Source organism: Triticum urartu, chromosome 2A (assembly GCF_056163025.1).
Source record: "Triticum urartu cultivar PI428250 chromosome 2A, HENAU_Tu73, whole genome shotgun sequence".
Classification (NCBI taxonomy): domain Eukaryota; kingdom Viridiplantae; phylum Streptophyta; class Magnoliopsida; order Poales; family Poaceae; genus Triticum; species Triticum urartu.
The window spans coordinates 296,713,017-296,734,326 of NC_141874.1; the positions used below are offsets into that span (position 1 = coordinate 296,713,017).

Below are 21,310 nucleotides of genomic sequence, written 5' to 3' on the forward strand. Positions count from 1 at the left end.
AATTATTCTATTTATGATAAATACGTATATGCTTTGGTTAGAGTCCTTGAAACATGGCAACACTACTTATGGCCTAAGGAATTTATTGTACATTATGATCATGGGGCTTTGAAACATTTGAAAGGCCAAGCTAAGCTGAATCGTGGGCATGCTAAATGGGTAGGATTCATTGAAACTTTCGCATATGTTGTGAAGTACAAGAGAGGAAAGGAAAACATGGTTGATGATGCTTTGTCTCGTAGGCATGTTCTTTTGACACAATTAGAAATGAAGGTACCAGGACTTGAGAGCTTAAAAGAATTGTATTGCACTGATCATATATTTTTAGAACCATATGCGAAATGTAAAGATGGGAAATGTTGGGATAAATACCATGTCATGATGGGTTCCTCTTTAGAGGTAACAAATTGTTTATTCCAGATTCGTCACTTAGGCCCTTATTTTTGCAGCAATCTCACGCAGGAGGATTAATGGGACACTTTAGTGGTGAGAAGACCTATGAGCTATTAGTTGATCAATTTTATTGGCTATGAGGAAGGACGTTAAGAGAATTGTGCAGCGATGCATCACATGCCATAAAGCTAAGTCTAAGTTGAATCCCCATGGCTTATAAATTCCCCTACCTCTTCCAAATGCTCCTTGGGAAGATATTAGCATGGATTTTGTTTTAGGACTGCCAAGGACTAAGAGGGGGAGGGATTCAATTTTTTTGTGGTTGATAGGTTCTAAAAAATGGCACATTTCATTCCGTGTCACAAGAACGACGATGCTTCACATGTTGATTTGTTTTTCAAGGAGGTTGTTCGCTTGCATGGAATACCGAGGACTATTGTTTCAGATCGTGATGTGAAGTTCATGAGTTACTTTGGAAAACATTATGGGTAAAGTTGGGAACCAAGATGTTGTTTTCAACATGTCACCCACAAACCGATGGGCAAACAGAGGTAGTGAACCACACCCTCTCAGCCTTGTTGCAGATAATGATCAAGAAGAATTTGAAGGAGTGGGAAGAGTGTTTATTGGGCGTGGAGTTTGCTTACAACAGAGAAGTTCACTCTACCACGATCATGTGCCCATTTGAGGTGGTATATGGATTCAAAACACTTGCACCAATCAACTTGTTGCCACTGCCATTACAAGATAGATGTAACATGGACACTTCAAAGCATGATGTATATGTGAAGAAGGCAAGAAGCTTCATTAGAAGAATAGAAAATAGATAGAAAAGAAGTCCAAGTACTATGCAGCTAAGGCAAACAAAAACCAGAAGGTGACTTTTGAGCCTGATGGTCTGGTTTGGATACATTTGCGCAAAGATCAGTTCCCAGAGGAGCGCAAATCCAAGCTAATACCTCGTGGACATAGACCATTCAAAGTCTTGGCCAAGATCAATGGCAATGCTTACAAGATTGAGCTTCCTCGAGACTATGTTGTGAGTGCAACATTCAACATTGTTCATTTGTCTCCATGCTTCAATCAAGAGGGTCAAGAGTCAAGGATGACTCCTTTTGAAGAGAGGGAGGATGATGAGGACATCCCAGGTTCACCTCGTTTATCACCTTCTCCTCATGATAAATCTCAACTATCAAATGAAGCTTCTACAAAGAAGATCTATTTGGGTCCCATGATAAGAGCCGTGCCAAACAAATAGAACAGAGGTGAATGCGCTCCTAGCTGATCATTATTCAAAACTATCTATGAGACCTTTATACTGCCCCAATCTTGTGTGCTAATTTTACTCAGGTACAATGTCGAATAAACAAGTTCATCTCATGAAGAAACCAGTTTTGAAGCTCAACAAGTTTGAAGAGAACAAGTTTCAACTCTGATGTAAACCAAGTTTTAGTGACAAGGGCAACTAGTTACACCCCAAGGAAGAACAACAAGCCATTTCGGTAATCTATTGTTGCATGCACATTTCCAGAATTCGTCCCAGAACTTGTTGCACCATGCCACATAAATATATGAGTATCCAACATGTGTGGGAGTACAAAATGGATAGCATATGAAGTCTACTTTCAGGAAAATCAAACAGTGCATCATTTGAAATCATGAGTCAATGGATATGAGAGTACCAATGCAAGTTGTCGAGAGCATTAATTGTTGCGCGAGACTCCATGTGTTTGTTGCCCTGCCCGGCTGGTTAGCATGCTTTTAGCCCCTCCTTTGAACTGTTTTCACACCTAAACTAAGAGGGTTGTTCCTAATATAAATACCCCTTCCCTCACATCAGCCACAACTCTTTGGCAATTTTATTTCAGCATAGGTTAGCTAAGTGCAACCATAATCTTAATAGTAGTCGTTGAGGCGGCGACCAGTTCGTGCTTCCAACTTTGTGCGTGGATTAAAAACTAAGAGTGGTTGGACGAATTTCGTGCGTGGAGTAAAAACTAAGAGTGGTTGGACGAATATTTATTGTCGTGTTGCATATGCAATAGTTGTTTGTTGCTGTGTTGCATATGCAATAGTTGGCTTCGGTCTTGTCAGGTTACACTAGTTAGGCATTACCTATTCACTGTTGACTGGGATCAAGGGGGAACGACTAGCATAGAAGATGGGCTTGTGGTGAAAAATAGAAAAAATGGTTCTGGACCATTGGATTGCAAATAGACGGTACAGGTTATGATGAAACCACCTGTGCGCACTATTAGCAAAAAGGACCCTCGCCCATGGTTAATTTGCTTCAGATATCCTTAACCTCCAAACCTGATCTCTCACTGCTAGGGATGAAAATGGAGTGGAAACTTTCCGTTTTTCCGGAGGAAAGATGGAAACGGAGAGGAAATGTGAAAAACGAAAACAGAAATTTGCAAAACGGAAGTGAAAATGAAATTTTTATGCGGAAACGGAAACAAAAATGGAACGGTGTTTTACGGTGGAACATGCATGAAAACGGAACTTTCCGTTTCCGTGAATATGAAATTTCTGTTTTTACTATAGACCTATGACTACTTTGTAGTCCAATCACCAAAGAGAACACAGTGACACAATTAGTAGAATTGATCTGAGGCCTAGCTTCTACTACCACACATGTACTTAGCTTGACCCTATACGCAATTGTCCAGTACAACTAAAATACTACGCTAAGTTGCTAACATAATGATATTATTTTGTAGCCATGTTAATAACTCATTAAATTTATTTGTTTTTTGTGTATTTTTCTATAATTCAAGGGGTTTTTTAAGTTTCGATCAATGCCCATTTCTATTTCCGTATCCATTTTGTATTTGCTCCGTGTCCGTTTCCGGTAGTATCTATTTCCGTATTCATTTATGAGGTTTCCCTATTCATTTCCGCTTCTACAAAAAATGTGAAAACAAATATAATAACACTTAGTTCCGTCCGTTTCCGTTCCATTTTCATCCCTACTCACTCCCAAGGAGAGTGGCAGACGGTGGCGGCGGCCCAGATCCGCGTCCTCTCTCGAGCAACTCGACTGCGGCAAGTCGGTGTTGGCATCCTCGCCTCCTCCCCATCTCTGGCTCTAGGAGCAGCTCGCAGGTATACTCCCTTGAGATCCGTACTCCCTTACTCCTACCACTCATGATCCGGATCCAGCAGTAGCTCGCCGGTGGCGGGCTCCTAAACTCCTTCCCCTCTCAAGTTCAACAGCAAGGTACACTGCTCCCACTCCCCTCCCCCAAATCTCTCCTCCAAATTTGTATATGTAATGGCCGCTAGCTACAAATCTCACCATGTTCGTGTTCTATCTAATATGCAACTCTCTAGTGTGCCTGTCAGAATTCCTGCACTAAATTTATTTCACAACCAATAATTAAAAACAGCTAGTTGTGCGTTCTGTACTAATTGCAGGAGATGGCTGGTGTACTAATTAATCTATCTCATTGTGTGCCAGCTAGAGATCCCACAATACAAGATTTTAATTTATGCTGGTTTGCCATGCTTGAGTCTTCAGGTATGCTGGTTTGCCATGCTCTAGGTTAGATCTATCAATTTGGATGAAATTAGAGAAACACTACAATCAACCAGATGACCTTTTTCGTGTTCCATCATATAAGAAGCTGGAGCTCTAGAAGCATGAACCACTATATGAAATTGTAGATAGCATTATTAGTGACTCATTCTAGTTGTTGCAATAAGAAAAAACGCATTTGGTTATTTTCAGTACCTCTGGAGATGCCTCATACCTGTTAGAATATAGATGAAAAGACCGGAGTATCCTTTTTGGGAATAAAAGATCATTCAATGGGTAAGTATCTTCCTGCTGGATCTATGGGGGATTGTTCTTATTCCCCATCATTATGCATGTGATGGCACATACATGAACATAATGTATTTGTAATCTGTTGTGAATCCTACGTGACCATGGTCGAGAGTTGTTTCAGAATTCTTACTGAATTGTAAACCAACTAAATCGTGCTCATTCTACACATAAAAAGGTGTCACCAGGTGCTAATCTCGACGATGAATATGTGAAGACTAATGAGTTGTGATTCTCCTTTTTATTTATTTTGTCCGCTTGTATCTCAAACAAATGATGTGACTAATCTAAAAGATAGTAGAGCTTACAAGCAGTTCATCTCAGCCTTAAAAGAATTTATCATTTATCGAAACAAAACTGCAAATATTTGCACCAAGAATAGTTTTGTCATTCTCAAGTGATATTTCTGATAATAAATGATGTGACTAATCTGGAAGACAGTAGAGCTTACAAGCAGTTCATCTCGGCCTTAAAAGAAATTATCATTTGACCTGCCGGCTGTCTGTTGTGACCTCTCAGTTTCATGATTAACTGGACCAGAGATTTGTTCCTGCGAGTCAAATGCATTGTTGATGCATATTCCGTCGATTAGCTCACAAGTAAATATTTGAAGTATGAATGTATGACACTTACATGATCTTGTGCTCAAACTGACTTGTATTTGCTTCAGTGTGGTCCTTCCCAGCAAGAAGCACTACAACTGGAGGTAGAAGCTAGAGCTCTTTTTTCATGTACGTCAAGAAACCAAAAGTTGATGCAAATTTTGACAGCAATGTGTGTTCAGGAGTGATCACCTTCATACTCGGTCTTGTTGGTCATGGACTAAAAATTATCATGTTATGTTATGTGTAAACTTGATATGTATGTATATCTGTGGTGTGCCTGAGATGCTCCAGTTTGGCATGCACTACGAATTTTGTGCCTAGGATGGTCCACTGACTCAAATATTTGTGCTTGGGGTGACTAGAAATGATCATGTCATGTATAACTTGATATGTATGCCTGGGATGCTCCAGTTTGACAAGTACGAAAAGAAGTTCTGCCTAGGATGTTCAAGTTGCTCCAATACTTGTGCTTGTGATGGTCCATTTTGAAATGTACTCATATTTGTGCTGAGATCGTCCAGTTTGACATTGACATGTACGCGAAATATTTGTGCATGGGATTGTCCAGCTTGACATGTACTGACCAACAGATTTTCTTGCATAATTAGTGATATAATAAAAGCCAGCATTTTCTACTTAAATATACATGCAGTACATCTGTGCAAAGAGGGGCATCAGCTGTGAAGATTTTTTTTTTCAGAGTACGCCAATGGCGTACCATATCTCTACTCCTAATGTCTCAGTTGGTAGTCTCCGTTCCGGGTTTATTTTCGTCCCACCTATCATGATTTTTTTGTACCTACTCCCACCTAACGCTGAGACGCGTAGAACCAAAAAAAACTCCTGCCGAGTCCCCCACCCGCCTCCACGCCCTCGCACCATGAGTGAAAAACCATCCACGAAGCGAAACAAATAAAATCTACGAAAATTAACCAGCGAAAAAAAACCTACGAAAATTAACCAGCGAAAAAAAACCGACAAAAATTAATCAGCGAAAAAAAACACAAACGAATCGCACGCAGGTTCGACGGGGCTTCCCTCGATCTGTTTCCCAGGTCAATCCTCAGGACACCCCAGCGGCGACAGCCCTTCGCCATCGCCGAGATCCGAGGGGAGCCGCCGCCACCGAGGTCCGGGAGGAGCCGCCGCTGCACCGTCTTCCTCCTCTGCCGACCTCCAAGGCGCCCTACTCGTGGGCCGCCGCCGCCTCGCGGAACCCGAGGGTAGGGCAGGGCGTGATCGCGTTGCGGGCGAGGTCCAAGATCGCCGCCATCGACCTCTGAGATCGCCATCCCTCTCTATTTCTGGTTCGCTGGCCTCTCTCCCTTTTCCCAATATCTCTCTTTTGTGTGTGTGCATCGCTGCCGGCGTCCACTACCGGCCGCCTCCGCCGTCGATTGGTGCCCCCATGGCGCTACCGACTCCGATGAGATCTCCTATTTCCAACATATGCAGCCGCCTTGCTGTTCTGGCCCCATGTGCGGCCCCGTGGCTAACCCTAGCCACCTCTATCTCCGACGATGACGCCTCCTCTTCCTCTTGCAGTCCCGTCCTCGTCCTTGCTGGTGCTCCACACGTATATCCGATGGTGACGGCGACCGACGGGTTGTGGGCCTACCAGAGGGCACGGCAGGAGACAGCGCAAGGCCGCTCGTAGCAGGGCGCGTGGTCGATGCTCACGACAATGGTGGGCGTGAGCATGGCACAGGCAGCGGCCAGGTGCGTGCGGGTGGTAGCCGGCGAGGACATGTTGATGTTCATCCGGGGCACACGGTGAGTATTCTCTGTTTATGTGAATAGATGCATCAGCCATAAGGCTGCACCATCTCCAAGTATTTCTGGGTCAATCGCAGTGCATGATAGATACCGATCCTCCTCTTTGCAGTTAATTAAATAGATCTGTTAGCTGGTAGCTACGCAAATGATCACAAAGAGAAGACTACCGCTGGTTCGAATGCTCTCTCCTCTTTGTAGTTAATTAAATAGATCTGTTAGCTGCTTAACTGCTACAACTGATTGTATCACCGGACGGTTACTTTGGGTGAATTGGGCAGAACAAATTACGCCATGTATGTTCCATCTCATTTTGTTCAACGCTTGTGCTTTTTGTAATTGGGAGTCTCCAAGTTTTGATTTCATTTATTAGAATGATTGCTACTATCTGTGATGAGGACATCAATACCATTGTTACACCCACAGCCCCTACTGTTACATATACTGGACCAATTACTAGAGCTCGCGCACGCCAATTAAATTACCAGGTACTTTCGTTTCTTGGTAATGATTCTAATGTTCATGAGATTATGATGCTGCCTAAATTGGATACATTTGTTTTGCTTACAAATGAAGGGCCTAGCTTGGAGAAGGATGAACATTGGAGCAAGAACACGCATGGAGTTGATGGCATGCGCAAGGGGATCAAGAACGGAGTTACAAGTGATGATTTCAGGACTTTGAAGCCGCCATAAGGAGTGCATGAAGCCTTGGACGAAATATACAAGATGCCACTTCATAATATTCGTCCATAGGCTATTCTAGGTGCTGCGTCACCTTATTAATGGGCCAGGCCCATGTAATTTCGAAATACTTAAGTATAGGCTATTTTTAGAGTCCGTATGTGTGGGGAAACAAGAGTTAGGGTTAGTTTCGGACCCCACCCTCAAGGTCCACGAAATTCCCCCCTCTTCCTCCATATATACAGCCCTTAGGGCGTCGTTTAGACTTTGGGTTTTGTTTAGATTAAAAGTTCTCCATAGCTGCAACTTCGCGTACTTCGTTTGTGTCCAACGACCAGACCAAGACGTCACAGAACCCCACCTTGATCAATAAAGCTTTCATCTTATATTCGCAATATCCCGATTGCAATCTCAGTTTCTTGCTTGTTCTTCGTTTGCTCGCAGGAAACAGACCCTCGTGGTCAGGTTGATCGTGCTCCGGCGTGGTCAATAACCCTCGGAAGTTGGTTTAGCGATTGCTAAGGCGCGACGTCTCGCACGTTCGTAGTCGGATCGTCAAGGTCGACTCCCACAGAAAATGATAGCCACCATCTCATTGAAACATCGGGACACCTTAGCCTCTATCAATCTGCTTGATGAATGGAATGTGAAGATTGTATAAAACAGTAGGATTTTCAGTTTGTATGCTCGTCCAGTAACTGAGTTTTTACAGGTTTCATGATACAATAATTGTGCAAATGTGTTAGACTTTCTAATTACTTTTGCAGTGCCATTTAATTGTTAAACTTTCTAATGGGCATGCTTCTCAGATCCAAGGCATGGAGAACTCCAAGGAGTTTGCTGACAAGTTGTTTGGGATATGTCGAGGCAGAGGAACATTGAGCCGGAGATTACTGATCACATCTTGGACTAAGCTATGTTCAGTTTAAGTCAATCTAACATACTGATGAAAATTTTCCTTTGGGTGTCTCACATTAACAGGTGGAACATGAACATTGATGGGATGCTCACAGAAGATGAAGTCAAGAAGGTGGCTACGCAAATGATCAAAAAGAGAAGACTACCGCTGGTTCGTCTTCCCCCGCCCCTTCAACTATGTTCACGTCTGCACATCAATCTATTGATATTGTTTGGGATTTTTTCCAGGGCCTTTTGATCGACCATGTGATTCAAAAAGCTCTTTAGTGCAGTTTGCAACAACAAAAATCAGAGGATTGGTCGTTTGTAAGGGTGGATATCTCAGAGGCGGCAGCCACCCAGATTGGAATTTAATTTCAATCTATTTCCCTGTCTGAAGTTTCATACTAGATGATATGTTCCTATGATGTGATTTGTTTATGGAGATGGAGAGATGTGTAGGCACTTATTAGTTTAGAATTTTGCGATAAGATGAAACTAACTATTGATCTGATATGCTCTTAGAGTTGCAAGTGGTACTATGTTCCTACCTGCGTCGACCCGAGCAGTTGCGAGAGCGAATGAAGCTGCGGTTGCACGGACAAGCTTGTGGAGGTGTCAGTATGCACGCATGCATCCCTGATTTGGAGCATGCCTCTAGCCTGGTAGGATTCTCGCTCTACACCGACCTCAAGGGCATTCATCTATCTGTGTCGTGCTCGGGACCATGCACTAATGCAGGTGCGGTTCTTCAGCTTTTCTTTGTCTTTTTCTTGGTATGTATATCTCTCAATCTTGTGAGCCGTGATTTTCATGTTGCCATGTATGCCATTGTGTCCTGTATAGTGATTCTTCTTATTATTTTTGAGTGGCATAATTATTCTTATTGAGGCACTACCGCTGCCTAATTTGCTTATAGAAATAACATACTAATTAATACAGGGAGAGAGTATGATTTTTTGACACAATCTGCAGTACCCGTGAGCCTGCCCATAGGTAGATATGGATACATTTTGTAGCTTCCATTCTTGTTTTCTCTCATTGAAATTATGGATTTGGAAACTAATCATGGAGTGTCTAGATTGCCAGCTATATTACCAAGTGCGCTGAAGGAAAAGCTGCTGCCACTATTGATGACCACTCTAGGTGATATAATTCATGTTTGCTTTGTTGTTTCAGTAACTTCCTGTAGCATATTGGTTCCATCTTTTTTTGCATCATGGTACATTATTATCATCTTGATATATATCATTTGGTCAATTGAAGATTTGCGTGCAGGGTAGAATTCTTGGTTGATTTTAGAATTTTGTTGTTGATTAGTTGGCCAACAGACTTTTAGGAAATTCAAGGCGTCATTTAGTGTACTATATGTCATATTTGCCTTATATCTATACTCACAATATTTCCGCATCATCTGAACAAATGATGCTAAATTGATATAATTATTTTGGATCAGTGTCATCTTCTCAATGTTGAACAGCCAAAATATATACATAGTGAGCAGTCCGCCGCACATGCTCATACGTCATATTTATGTACTGTTTAACACGGCAAAAATTGGTCAAACATTTAAACATTTCTACTGTTTAACACAACCAAAGTATATACATAATGATCATGAAGGAAATATGCCCTAGAGGCAATAATAAAGTTATTATTTATTTCCTTATATCATGATAAATGTTTATTATTCATGCTAGAATTGTATTAACCGGAAACATAATACTTGTGTGAATACATAGACAAACAAAGTGTCACTAGTATGCCTCTACTTGACTAGCTCGTTAATCAAAGATGGTTATGTTTCCTAACCATAAACAAAAGAGTTGTTATTTGATTAACGGGATCACATCATTAGGAGAATGATGTGATTTACATGACCCATTCCATTAGCTTAGCACCCGATCGTTTAGTATGTTGCTATTGCTTTCTTCATGACTTATACATGTTCCTATGACTATGAGATTATGCAACTCCCGTTTGCCGGAGGAACACTTCGTGTGCTACCAAACGTCACAACGTAACTGGGTGATTATAAAGGAGCTCTACAGGTGTCTCCAAAGGTACATGTTGGGTTGGCGTATTTCGAGATTAGGATTTGTCACTCCGATTATCGGAGAGGTATCTCTGGGCCCTCTTGGTAATGTACATCACATAAGCCTTGCAAGCATTGCAACTAATGAGTTAGTTGCGAGATGATGTATTACGGAACGAGTAAAGAGACTTGCCGATAACGAGATTGAACTAGGTATTGAGATACCGACGATCGAATCTCGGGCAAGTAACATACCGATGACAAAGGGAACAACATATGTTGTTATGCGGTCTGACCGATAAAGATCTTCGTAGAATATGTAGGAGCCAATATGGGCATCCAGGTCCCGCTATTGGTTAATGACCGGAGACCTGTCTCGGTCATGTCTACATGGTTCTCGAACCCGTAGGGTCCGCATGCTTAAGGTTACGATGACAGTTATATTATGAGTTTATGCATTTTGATGTACCGAAGTTTGTTCGGAGTCCCGGATGTGATCACGGACATGACGAGGAGTCTCGAAATGGTCGAGACATAAAGATTGATATATTGGAAGCCTATGTTTGGATATCGGAAGTGTTCCGGGTGAAATCGGGATTTTACCGGAGAACCGGGAGGTTACCGGAACCCCCCGGGAGCTATATGGGCCATAGTGGGCCTTAGTGGAAAAGAGAAGGGGCTGCCCAAAGTGGGCCGCGCGCCCCTCCCCTCCCTTGGTCCGAATAGGACAAGGAGAGGGGGCCGGCCACCCTCTCTCTTTTCCCCCCTCCGCGAATCCTATTCCAACTAGGATTGGGGGGGAATCCTACTCCCAGAGGGAGTAGGACTCTCCTGGCGCGCCTCTCCTAGGCCGGCCGCACCCCCCCTTTAGTCCTTTATATACGGAGGCAGGGGCACCCCAGAAAGACACAAGTTGATCCACGTGATCATATTCTTAGCTGTGTGCGGCGCCCCCTTCCACCATAGTCCTCGATAATATTGTAGCGGTGCTTAGGCGAAGCCCTGCGACAGTAGTGCATCAAGATTGTCACCACGCCGTCGTGCTGACGGAACTCTTCCCCGACACTTTGCTGGATCGGAGTCCGGGGATCGTCATCAAGCTGAACGTGTGCTAGAACTCGGAGGTGCCGTAGTTTCGGTGCTTGATCGGTCGGGCCGTGGAGACGTACGACTACATCAACCAAACGCTTCCGTTGTCGATCTACAAGGTATGTAGATCACACTCTCCCCTCATTGCTATGCATCACCATGATCTTGCGTGTGCGTAGGAATTTTTTTGAAATTACTACGTTCCCCAACAGTGGCATCCGAGCCTAGGTTTTATATGTTGATGTTATATGCACGAGTAGAACACAAGTGAGTTGTGGGAGATATAGGTCATACTGCTTACCAGCATGTCATACTTTGGTTCGGCGGTATTGTTGGACGAAGCGGCCCAGACCGACATTGCGCGTACGCTTATGCGAGACCGGTTCTCCCGACGTGCTCTGCACATAGGTGGCTTGCGGGTGATAGTTTCTCCAACTTTAGTTGAACCAAGTGTGACTACGCCCGGTCCTTGCGAAGGTTAAAACAGCACCAACTTGACAAACTATCGTTGTGGTTTTGATGCGTAGGTAAGATTGGTTCTTGCTTAAGCCCGTAGCAGCCACGTAAAACTTGCAACAACAAAGTAGAGGACGTCTAACTTGTTTTTGCAGGGCATGTTGTGATGTGATATGGTCAAGACATGATGCTGAATTTTATTGTATGAGATGATCATGTTTTGTAACCGAGTTATCGGCAACTGGCAGGAGCCATATGGTTGTCGCTTTATTGTATGCAATGCAATCGCGCTGTAATGCTTTACTTTATCACTAAGCGGTAGCGATAGTCGTGGAAGCACAAGCTTGGCGAGACGACAATGATGCTACGATGGAGATCAAGGTGTCGCGCCGGTGATGATGGTGATCACGACGGTGCTTCGGAGATGGAGATCACAAGCACAAGATGATGATGGCCATATCATATCACTTATATTGATTGCATGTGATGTTTATCTTTTATGCATCTTATCTTGCTTTGATTGACGGTAGCATTATAAGATGATCTCTCACTAATTATCAAGAAGTGTTCTCCCTGAGTATGCACCGTTGCGAAAGTTCTTCGTGCTGAGACACCACGTGATGATCGGGTGTGATAGGCTCTATGTTCAAATACAATGGGTGCAAAACAGTTGCACACGCGGAATACTCAGGTTATACTTGACGAGCCAAGCATATACAGATATGGCCTCGGAACACGGAGACCGAAAGGTCAAGCGTGAATCATATAGTAGATATGATCAACATAGCGATGTTCACCAATGAAACTACTCCATCTCACGTGATGATCGGACATGGTTTAGTTGATTTGGATCACGTAATCACTTAGAGGATTAGAGGGATGTCTATCTAAGTGGGAATTCTTAAGTAATATGATTAAATTGAACTTAAATTTATCATGAACTTAGTCCTGGTAGTATTTTGCAAATTATGTTATAGATCAATAGCTCGCGTTGTTGCCTCCCTGTGTTTATTTTGATATGTTCCTAGAGAAAATTGTGTTGAAATATGTTAGTAGCAATGATGCGGATTGGATCCGTGATCTGAGGTTTATCCTCATTGCTGCACAGAAGAATTATGTCCTTGATGCACCGCTAGGTGACGGACCTATTGCAGGAGCAGATGCAGACGTTATGAACGTTTGGCTAGCTCAATATGATGACTACTTGATAGTTTAGTGCACCATGCTTAATGGCTTAGAATCGGGACTTCAAAGACGTTTTGAACGTCATGGAGCATATGAGATGTTCCAGGAGTTGAAGTTAATATTTCAAGCAAATACCCGAGTTGAGAGATATGAAAGTCTCCAACAAGTTCTATAGCTAAAAGATGGAGGAGAATCGCTCAACTAGTGAGCATGTGCCCAGATTGTCTGAATACAACAATCGCTTGAATCAAGTGGGAGTTAATCTTCCAGATAAGATAGTGATTGACAGAATTCTCTAGTCACCATCACCAAGTTAGTAGAACTTGTGATGAACTATGATATGCAAGGGATAACGAAAACGATTCCCAAGCTCTTCGTAATGCGGAAATTGACGAAGGTAGAAATCGAGAAAAACATCAAGTGTTGATGGTAGACAAGACCACTAGTTTCAAGAAAAGGGCAGAGGGAAGAAGGGGAACTTCAAGAAGAACAGCAAGCAAGTTGCTGCTCAAGTGAAGAAGCCCAAGTCTGGTCCTAAGCCTGAGACTAAGTGTTTCTACTGCAAAGGGACTGGTCACTGGAAGCGGAACTACCCCAAGTGATTGGCAGATAAGAAGGATGGCAAAGTGAACATAAGTATATTTGATATACATGTTATTGATGTGTACTTTACTAGTGTTTATAGCAACCCCTCAGTATTTGATACTAGTTCAGTTGCTAAGATTAGTAACTCGAAACGGGAGTTGCAGAATAAACAGAGACTAGTTAAGGGTAAAGTGACGATGTGTGTTGGAAGTGGTTCCAAGATTGATATGATCATCATCGCACACTCCCTATACTTTCGGGATTAGTGTTGAACCTGAATAAGTGTTATTTGGTGTTTGCGTTAAGCATGAATATGATTTGATCATGTTTATTGTAATACGGTTATTCATTTAAGTAAGAGAATAAATTATTGTTCTGTTTACATGAATAAAACCTTATATGGTTACACACCCAATGAAAATAGTTCGTTGGATCTCGATCGTAGTGATACACATAATCATAATATTGAAACCAAAAGATGCAAAGTTAATAATGATAGTGCAACTTATTTGTAGCACTACCGTTTAGGTCATATTGGTGTAAAGCGCATGAAGAAACTCCATGCTGATGGGATTTTGGAATCACTTGATTATGAATCACTTGATGCTTGCGAACCATGCCTCATGGGCAAGATGACTAAGACTCCGTTCTCCGGAGCGAGCAACTGACTTATTGGAAATAATACATACTGATGTATGCGGTCCGATGAGTGTTAAGGCTCACGGCAAGTATCGTTATTTTCTGAACTTCACAGATGATTTGAGCAGATATGGGTATATCTACTTGATGAAACATAAGTCTGAAACATTTGAAAAGTTCAAAGAATTTCAGAGTGAAGTGGAAAATCATTGTGACAAGAAAATAAAGTTTCCACGATCTGATCGCGGAGACAAATATTTGAGTTACGAGTTTGGTCTTCAATTAAAACAATGTGGAATAATTTCACAAACTCATGCCACATGGAACACCACAGCATAATGGTGTGTCCAAACGTCATAACCGTACTTTATTGGATATAGTGCAATCTATGATGTCTCTTACCGATCTACCACTATTGTTTTGGGGTTATGTATTAGAGACAGTTGCATTCACGTTAAATAGGGCACCATCTAAATCCGTTGAGACGACACCATATGAACTATGGTTTGGCAAGAAACCTAAGCTGTCATTTCTTAAAGTTAGGGACTGCGATGCTTATGTGAAAAAGTTTCAACATGATAAGCTCGAACCCAAATCGGAGAAGTAAATCTTCATAGGATATCCAAAGGAAACTATTGGATACACCTTCTATCACAGATCCGAAGGCAAGACTTTTGTTGCTAAATTCGGAAACTTACTAGAAAAGGAGTTTCTCTCGAAAGAAGTGAATGGGAGGAAAGTAAAAAAAAAACTTGATAAGGTAATTGTACCTTCTCCCTTATTGGAAAGTAGTTCATCACAGAAATCTGTTCCTGTGACTACTACACCAATTAGTGAGGAAGCTAATGATGATGATCATGTAACTTCAGATCAAGTTATTACCGAATCTCGCAGGTAAACCAGAGTGAGATCCGCACCAGAGTGTTTCGGTGATCCTGTTCTGGAGGTCATGTTACTTGACCATGACGAACTTGCGAACTATGAGGAACCGATGATGAGCCCAGATTCCGCAAAATGGCTTAAGGCCATGAAATCTGAGATGGGATCCATGTATGAGAACAAAGTATGGACTTTGGTTGACTTGCCCGATGATCGGCAAGCAATTGAGAATAAATGGATCTTCAAGAGGAAGACGAACGCTGATAGTAGTGTTACTATCTACAAAGCTAGAATTGTCACAAAAGGTTTTCGACAAGTTCAAGGTGTTGACTACGATGAGAGTTTCTCACTCGTATCTATGCTGAAATCTGTCCGAATCATGTTAGCAATTGCTGCACTTTATGAAATCTGGCAAATGGATAACAAAACTGCAATCCTTAATGGATTTCTTAAAGAAGAGTTGTATATGATGCAACCAGAAGTTTTTTTCAATCCTAAAGGTGTTAACAAAAATGCAAACTCCAGTGATCCATCTATGGACTGGTGTAAGCATCTCGCAGTTGGAATATACGCTTTGATAAGTTGATCAAAGCATATAGTTTTATACAGGCTTGCGGTGAAGCCTGTATTTACAAGAAAGTGAGTGGGAGCACTACAACATTTCTGATAAGTATATGTGAATGACATATTGTTGATCGAAAATAATGTAGAATTATTCTGCAAAGCATAAAGGAGTGTTTGAAAGGAGTTTTTCAAAGAAAGACCTCGGTGAAGTTACTTATATATTGAGCATCAAGATCTATAGAGATAGATCAAGACGCTTGATAAGGTTTTTCAATAAATACATACCTTAACAAGATTTTGAAGTAGTTCAAAATGGAACAGACAAAGAAAGAGTTTCTTGCCTATGTTACAAGGTGTGAAATTGAGTAAGACTCAAAGCCCGACCACGGCAGAAGATAGAAAGAGAATGAATGTCATTCCCTATGCCTTGGTCATAGGTTCTATAAAGTATGCCATGCTGTGTACCAGATCTATTGTATACCCTACCACTGAGTTTGGCAAGGGAGTACAATAGTGATCTAGGAGTAGATCACTGGACAGCGGTCAAAATTATCCTTAGTGGAATAAGGATATGTTTCTCGATTATGGAAGTGAAAAAAGGTTCGTCGTAAAGGGTTACGCCGATGCAAGTTTTGACACTAATCTAGATGAATCTAAATCTCAATCTAGATACATATTGAAAGTGGGAGCAATTATCTAGAGTAGCTCCGTGCAGAGCATTGTTGACATAAATATTTGCAAAATACTTCCGGATCTGAATGTGACAGACCCGTTGACTAAAATTATCTCACAAGCAAAACATAATCACACCTTAGTACTCTTTGGGTGTTAATCACATAGCGATGTGAACTAGATTACTGACTCTAGTAAACCCTTTGGGTGTTGATCACATATCGATGTGAACTATGGGTGTTAATCACATGGTGATGTGAACTATTGCTGTTAAATCACATGGCGATGTGAACTAGATTATTGACTCTAGTGCAAGTGGGAGACTGAAGGAAATATTCCCTAGAGGCAATAATTCAGTTATTATTTATTTCCTTATATCATGATAAATGTTTATTATTCATGCTAGAATTGTATTAACCGGAAACATAATACTTGTGTGAATACATAGACAAACAAAGTGTCACTAGTATGCCTCTACTTGACTAGCTCGTTAATCAAAGATGGTTATGTTTCCTAACCATAAACAAAAGAGTTGTTATTTGATTAACGGGATCACATCATTAGGAGAATGATGTGATTGACATGACCCATTCCATTAGCTTAGCACCCGATCGTTTAGTATGTTGCTATTGCTTTCTTCATGACTTATACATGTTCCTATGACTATGAGATTATGCAACTCCCGTTTGCTGGAGGAACACTTTGTGTGCTACCAAACGTCACAACATAACTGGGTGATTATAAAGGAGCTCTACAAGTGTCTCCAAAGGTACATGTTGGGTTGGCGTATTTCGAGATTAGGATTTGTCACTCCGATTGTCGGAGAGGTATCTCTGGGCCCTCTCGGTAATGTACATCACATAAGCCTTGCAAGCATTGCAACTAATGAGTTAGTTGCGAGATGATGTATTACGGAACGAGTAAAGAGACTTGCCGGTAACGAGATTGAACTAGGTATTGAGATATCGACGATCGAATCTCGAGCAAGTAACATACCGATGACAAAGGGAACAACGTATGTTGTTATGCGGTCTGACCGATAAAGATCTCCGTAGAATATGTAGGAGCCAATATGGGCATCCAGGTCCCGCTATTGGTTATTGACCGGAGACCTGTCTCGGTCATGTCTACATGGTTCTCGAACCCGTAGGGTCCGCACGCTTAAGGTTACGATGACAATTATATTATGAGTTTATGCATGTTGATGTACCGAAGTTTGTTCGGAGTCCCGGATGTGATCACGGACATGACGAGGAGTCTCGAAATGGTCGAGACATAAAGATTGATATATTGGAAGCCTATGTTTGGATATCGGAAGTGTTCCGGGTGAAATCGGGATTTTACCGGAGAACCGGGAGGTTACCGGAACCCCCCGGGAGCTATATGGGCCATAGTGGGCCTTAGTGGAAAAGAGAAGGGGCTGCCCAAAGTGGGCCGCGCGCCCCTCCCCTCCCTTGGTCCGAATAGGACAAGGAGAGGGGGCCGGCCACCCTCTCTCTTTTCCCCCTCCGCGAATCCTATTCCAACTAGGATTGGGGGGGGGGGAATCCTACTCCCAGAGGGAGTAGGACTCTCCTGGCGCGCCTCTCCTAGGCCGGCCGCACCCCCGCTTTAGTCCTTTATATACGGAGGCAGGGGCACCCCAGAAAGACACAAGTTGATCCACGTGATCATATTCTTAGCCGTGTGCGGCGCCCCCTTCCACCATAGTCCTCGATAATATTGTAGCGGTGCTTAGGCAAAGCCCTGCGACAGTAGTGCATCAAGATCGTCACCACGCTGTCGTGCTGACGGAACTCTTCCCCGACACTTTGCTGGATCAGAGTCCGGGGATCGCCATCAAGCTGAACGTGTGCTAGAACTCGGAGGTGCTGTAGTTTCGGTGCTTGATCGGTCGGGCCGTGGAGACGTACGACTACATCAACCAAACGCTTCCGTGATCGATTTACAAGGTATGTAGATCACACTCTCCCCTCGTTGCTATGCATCACCATGATCTTGCGTGTGCATAGGAAATTTTTTGAAATTACTACGTTCCCCAACATATCAGTCCTCCGCTGCACACATTTAAACATTTCTATTGTTTAACACAGCCAAAGTATATACATAATGATCAGTCCTCCGCTGCACATTAGATCCAGCCTCCCTCCCTTGACACCATTCTTCTTACTTATTATTATTTATTTAAAAATATATTTAGTTTTATTTTTTAGCTACTTCAATTCATTTGTATATGGTTAGTTCCATCGCACTACGAGGATGATCCATGGCTGGTCGCGGACGATCACCTACGAGGACGATTCATGGCCGGTTGGGGATGGTTAGTTCCATCACACTACGAGGAGATGATTCATGGCCGGTCAGGGATGGTCAACTGCGGTGAGCACGAGTACCTCCTCCATATCCTCCCTATACTAGCACCCTTGGCAATGAAAATGACGGCCAGGAGAATCCCTCCTTCACACCTCTTTTCCATCTCTGTCAGATTGTCCTCTCCAGCAAGGTGTCTATGCATGAATCATATTTATGATTTCTTTGCATTTTTAACAATTAATATAGATTTTTGTACCCACAACCCGAAGGCCAACCTTAATACTGGACCTTGAGAGGGGCATGTGGTCAACCATGCCGGAGGACGCAGAGGAGTTGTTTGGGAATGTTATCATCAGAGGACCCAAGAAGCAGCCCACCACGGATGCATGGACCAACCACACAAGTCCATTGTGAGTTTGATGTTTCTCATGTGTTCACTGTGGTCCAATGAATATCTGATGAGCAATGGTCTCATGACATTTCCTTTCTGAAAATTTAAATTTATAGCTTGCAATCCATCTGTGGCGAGGGTTCATGACAGACAAGCCAATAGATTTGGGGGTCCACTTCCCGGTGAAACAAATGTTCATTGCGGACAATACAAAGACGATGATTGGTACAATGAGGTGAATATATTAGAATTTTTATTCTTCTCTCTCCATGTCTATGTTTGTGCTTGATCAACTGTCCACTTAATGATTTTAGTTGTACAAAGTCCTAAGCTGGTCTCACTAGGTCGTACCCAGTGGCGGAGACAGGGGGACCAGCAGGGGCCCTGGCCCCCCCTAACACCATGATTTTGCATGTAATTTGCTATGAACAGTGGCAAAATTAGTACTAATTTGCTGCTAAAAATCTAATTTTCAACACTTCGGCCCTCCCCAACCTGTTTTAGTAGAACTTGGCCTCCCTTATAGATATTTTATGGCTCCGCTACTGATTCGTACTCGTACCACACCGCGGGAAGGTTATGGGCAAGGTGGTTGAGCTTGATGCCAATGAGTTGGAGGTTATTGCTTTGGCAACGCCGAAGGCCATTCATGCGAAGAGGAGATGTGCCTGGTGACGAGAAGTCTTAGACCACCAGTGAGTTTTGCTTCCTATCAGTTCAGCACTTGAATTATCTCTAATCATGTACTTCAGGTTCTACCATCTTCCATATTTACCATGTTTTGTCACTTAACAAAATTTACATAACTATTTTGTGTATGTATGCAAAATTCTGGTTTAGAAACGTAATGCAGAATTATGAACAAAATTATCATTCAGTATTAATAATTTACATTTATCATAAGAAATGGCAAACTCATAGGTATTTCAATCTAGAAATTACAATTCAATGTTCAGGGAAGATGGCGAGCTTCTAATTAGCGGTAACTTTATTCTGTTGAAACTGAAAGATATGGATGAGCCATGATAATGAGTGTTAGGGGGTTGGATGACACGACGTAAAAAGATATCATTTTTACTAAATAACTTCATTTTCCGCAGAAACTTCCTTGCACTAAACTTACAATATTGGCTTCTCCAGATGTACATAAGCTATTAGCTCTTACCTCTATTTAATTCCACTCATATTTACGAAAGTGCACTTTTGATCCCGAGTTCACAATCTCCCTGATGAACAGTAAAATCCAAAAAATTAGTTAAAGAATTCAAAAAAAATCTGGATTTAAACATCTATGAAAGTTTTAACTTCCTGCAAATATTGGTGATGAAATAACATTGGTGGAGGTATGGACAAAAAGAAAAAAATCGATGCTCCAAAATGTTTCCGAGAACAAATCTTTTGGAGCGTTGATTTTTTTCCCACACCTACACGAATGTCATTTCATCAAAAGCATTTGCAAGAAGTTAAAACTTACACAATTTTTTATAAAAAAAATCAATTTTTTTATATTTTTTACCGTGTTTTCGGATTTTACTGTTCATCAAGGAGCATGTGAGCTCGGGTTCAAATACTCCACGTCTTCATATTTATTCCTATTCTCCTTTTGTCATTTTTTACATTTAAGCATATAGTGTTTTGCTGTGTCTCAAAGTTTTACCTTTTTAAAAGTGATATGTGTTTATATTTTGTGGATGTTTTTGTTGCTGGTATATATTCTCAAGTGATAATCATCATATCTTGTCAATCTCTATGTTATGAGAGCTATATAAATATAATCGGATCTAAATTTGATAGTATGCTACCTTGGCCAATATACTGCATCATGTGAAGGATGCAAGGTTGCACCTTGGAGCTCAAAATTTGATGTCTTCACATTGAAGGATCCAATCCATCAACTTTGGAGTTTGAACATGTCACTTGTGATGGGGAGAGGAAGAGATGACTTGCATACACTGGAGAATGAGTGTGTTAGCAGCGTGGTGGCTCAGGACTGTACAAGTTGTAGTAGCCCCTTCCCTTATAAATGTATTGTTTTGATTGGAAGCACCTTATAATTTAGCTAATATATGGATTTCATTTACATCGTCTGTCCAAGTATGCGAGGCCCATGAGACGGGCATTACTTCTCTTTTTTGTCAGTATTTTGATAGGGGACCTATGTATATGGAAGGAGTTAGTATCATGTAAATCATATCACCAATTTAAGGATCCTCATGTTTTCTTACTTTTCAACACTTATTTGTGATGTTGTTCACAAGTTTTCAATTTCATTCTGTAGAATGAAGATAATATTTTTGTTGTATTTTTTGTCCATGTAGAGGA

General features: G+C 41.9%; 2 protein-coding genes and 1 long non-coding RNA gene across 3 annotated transcripts; all 3 read left to right on the forward strand.

Moving 5' to 3' along the window:
* Positions 1–3,270: 3,270 nt before the first annotated feature.
* Positions 3,271–5,268, forward strand: LOC125529757 (uncharacterized). The gene is made up of 4 exons (XR_007292738.2): positions 3,271–3,616; positions 3,857–3,916; positions 4,127–4,210; positions 4,893–5,268. It is a non-coding gene; the product is annotated as an uncharacterized LOC125529757 (long non-coding RNA).
* Positions 5,269–6,351: 1,083 nt separating this feature from the next.
* On the forward strand, positions 6,352–8,468 carry LOC147984881 (uncharacterized; the record flags this gene model as incomplete). Its single annotated transcript, XM_087541301.1, has 4 exons — positions 6,352–6,600; positions 8,093–8,196; positions 8,265–8,352; positions 8,430–8,468. Coding segments are annotated over 4 exons (480 nt in total), but the record flags the coding sequence as incomplete, so codon positions are not given.
* A 761-nt stretch (positions 8,469–9,229) lies between these two features.
* LOC125529758 (uncharacterized) lies at positions 9,230–19,135 on the forward strand. Its single transcript, XM_087539817.1, has 4 exons — positions 9,230–9,326; positions 18,526–18,663; positions 18,860–19,007; positions 19,105–19,135. Exons 1-4 carry the CDS (start codon positions 9,230–9,232, stop codon positions 19,133–19,135), a joined length of 414 nt encoding a protein of 137 aa, XP_087395943.1.
* Positions 19,136–21,310: the final 2,175 nt, after the last annotated feature.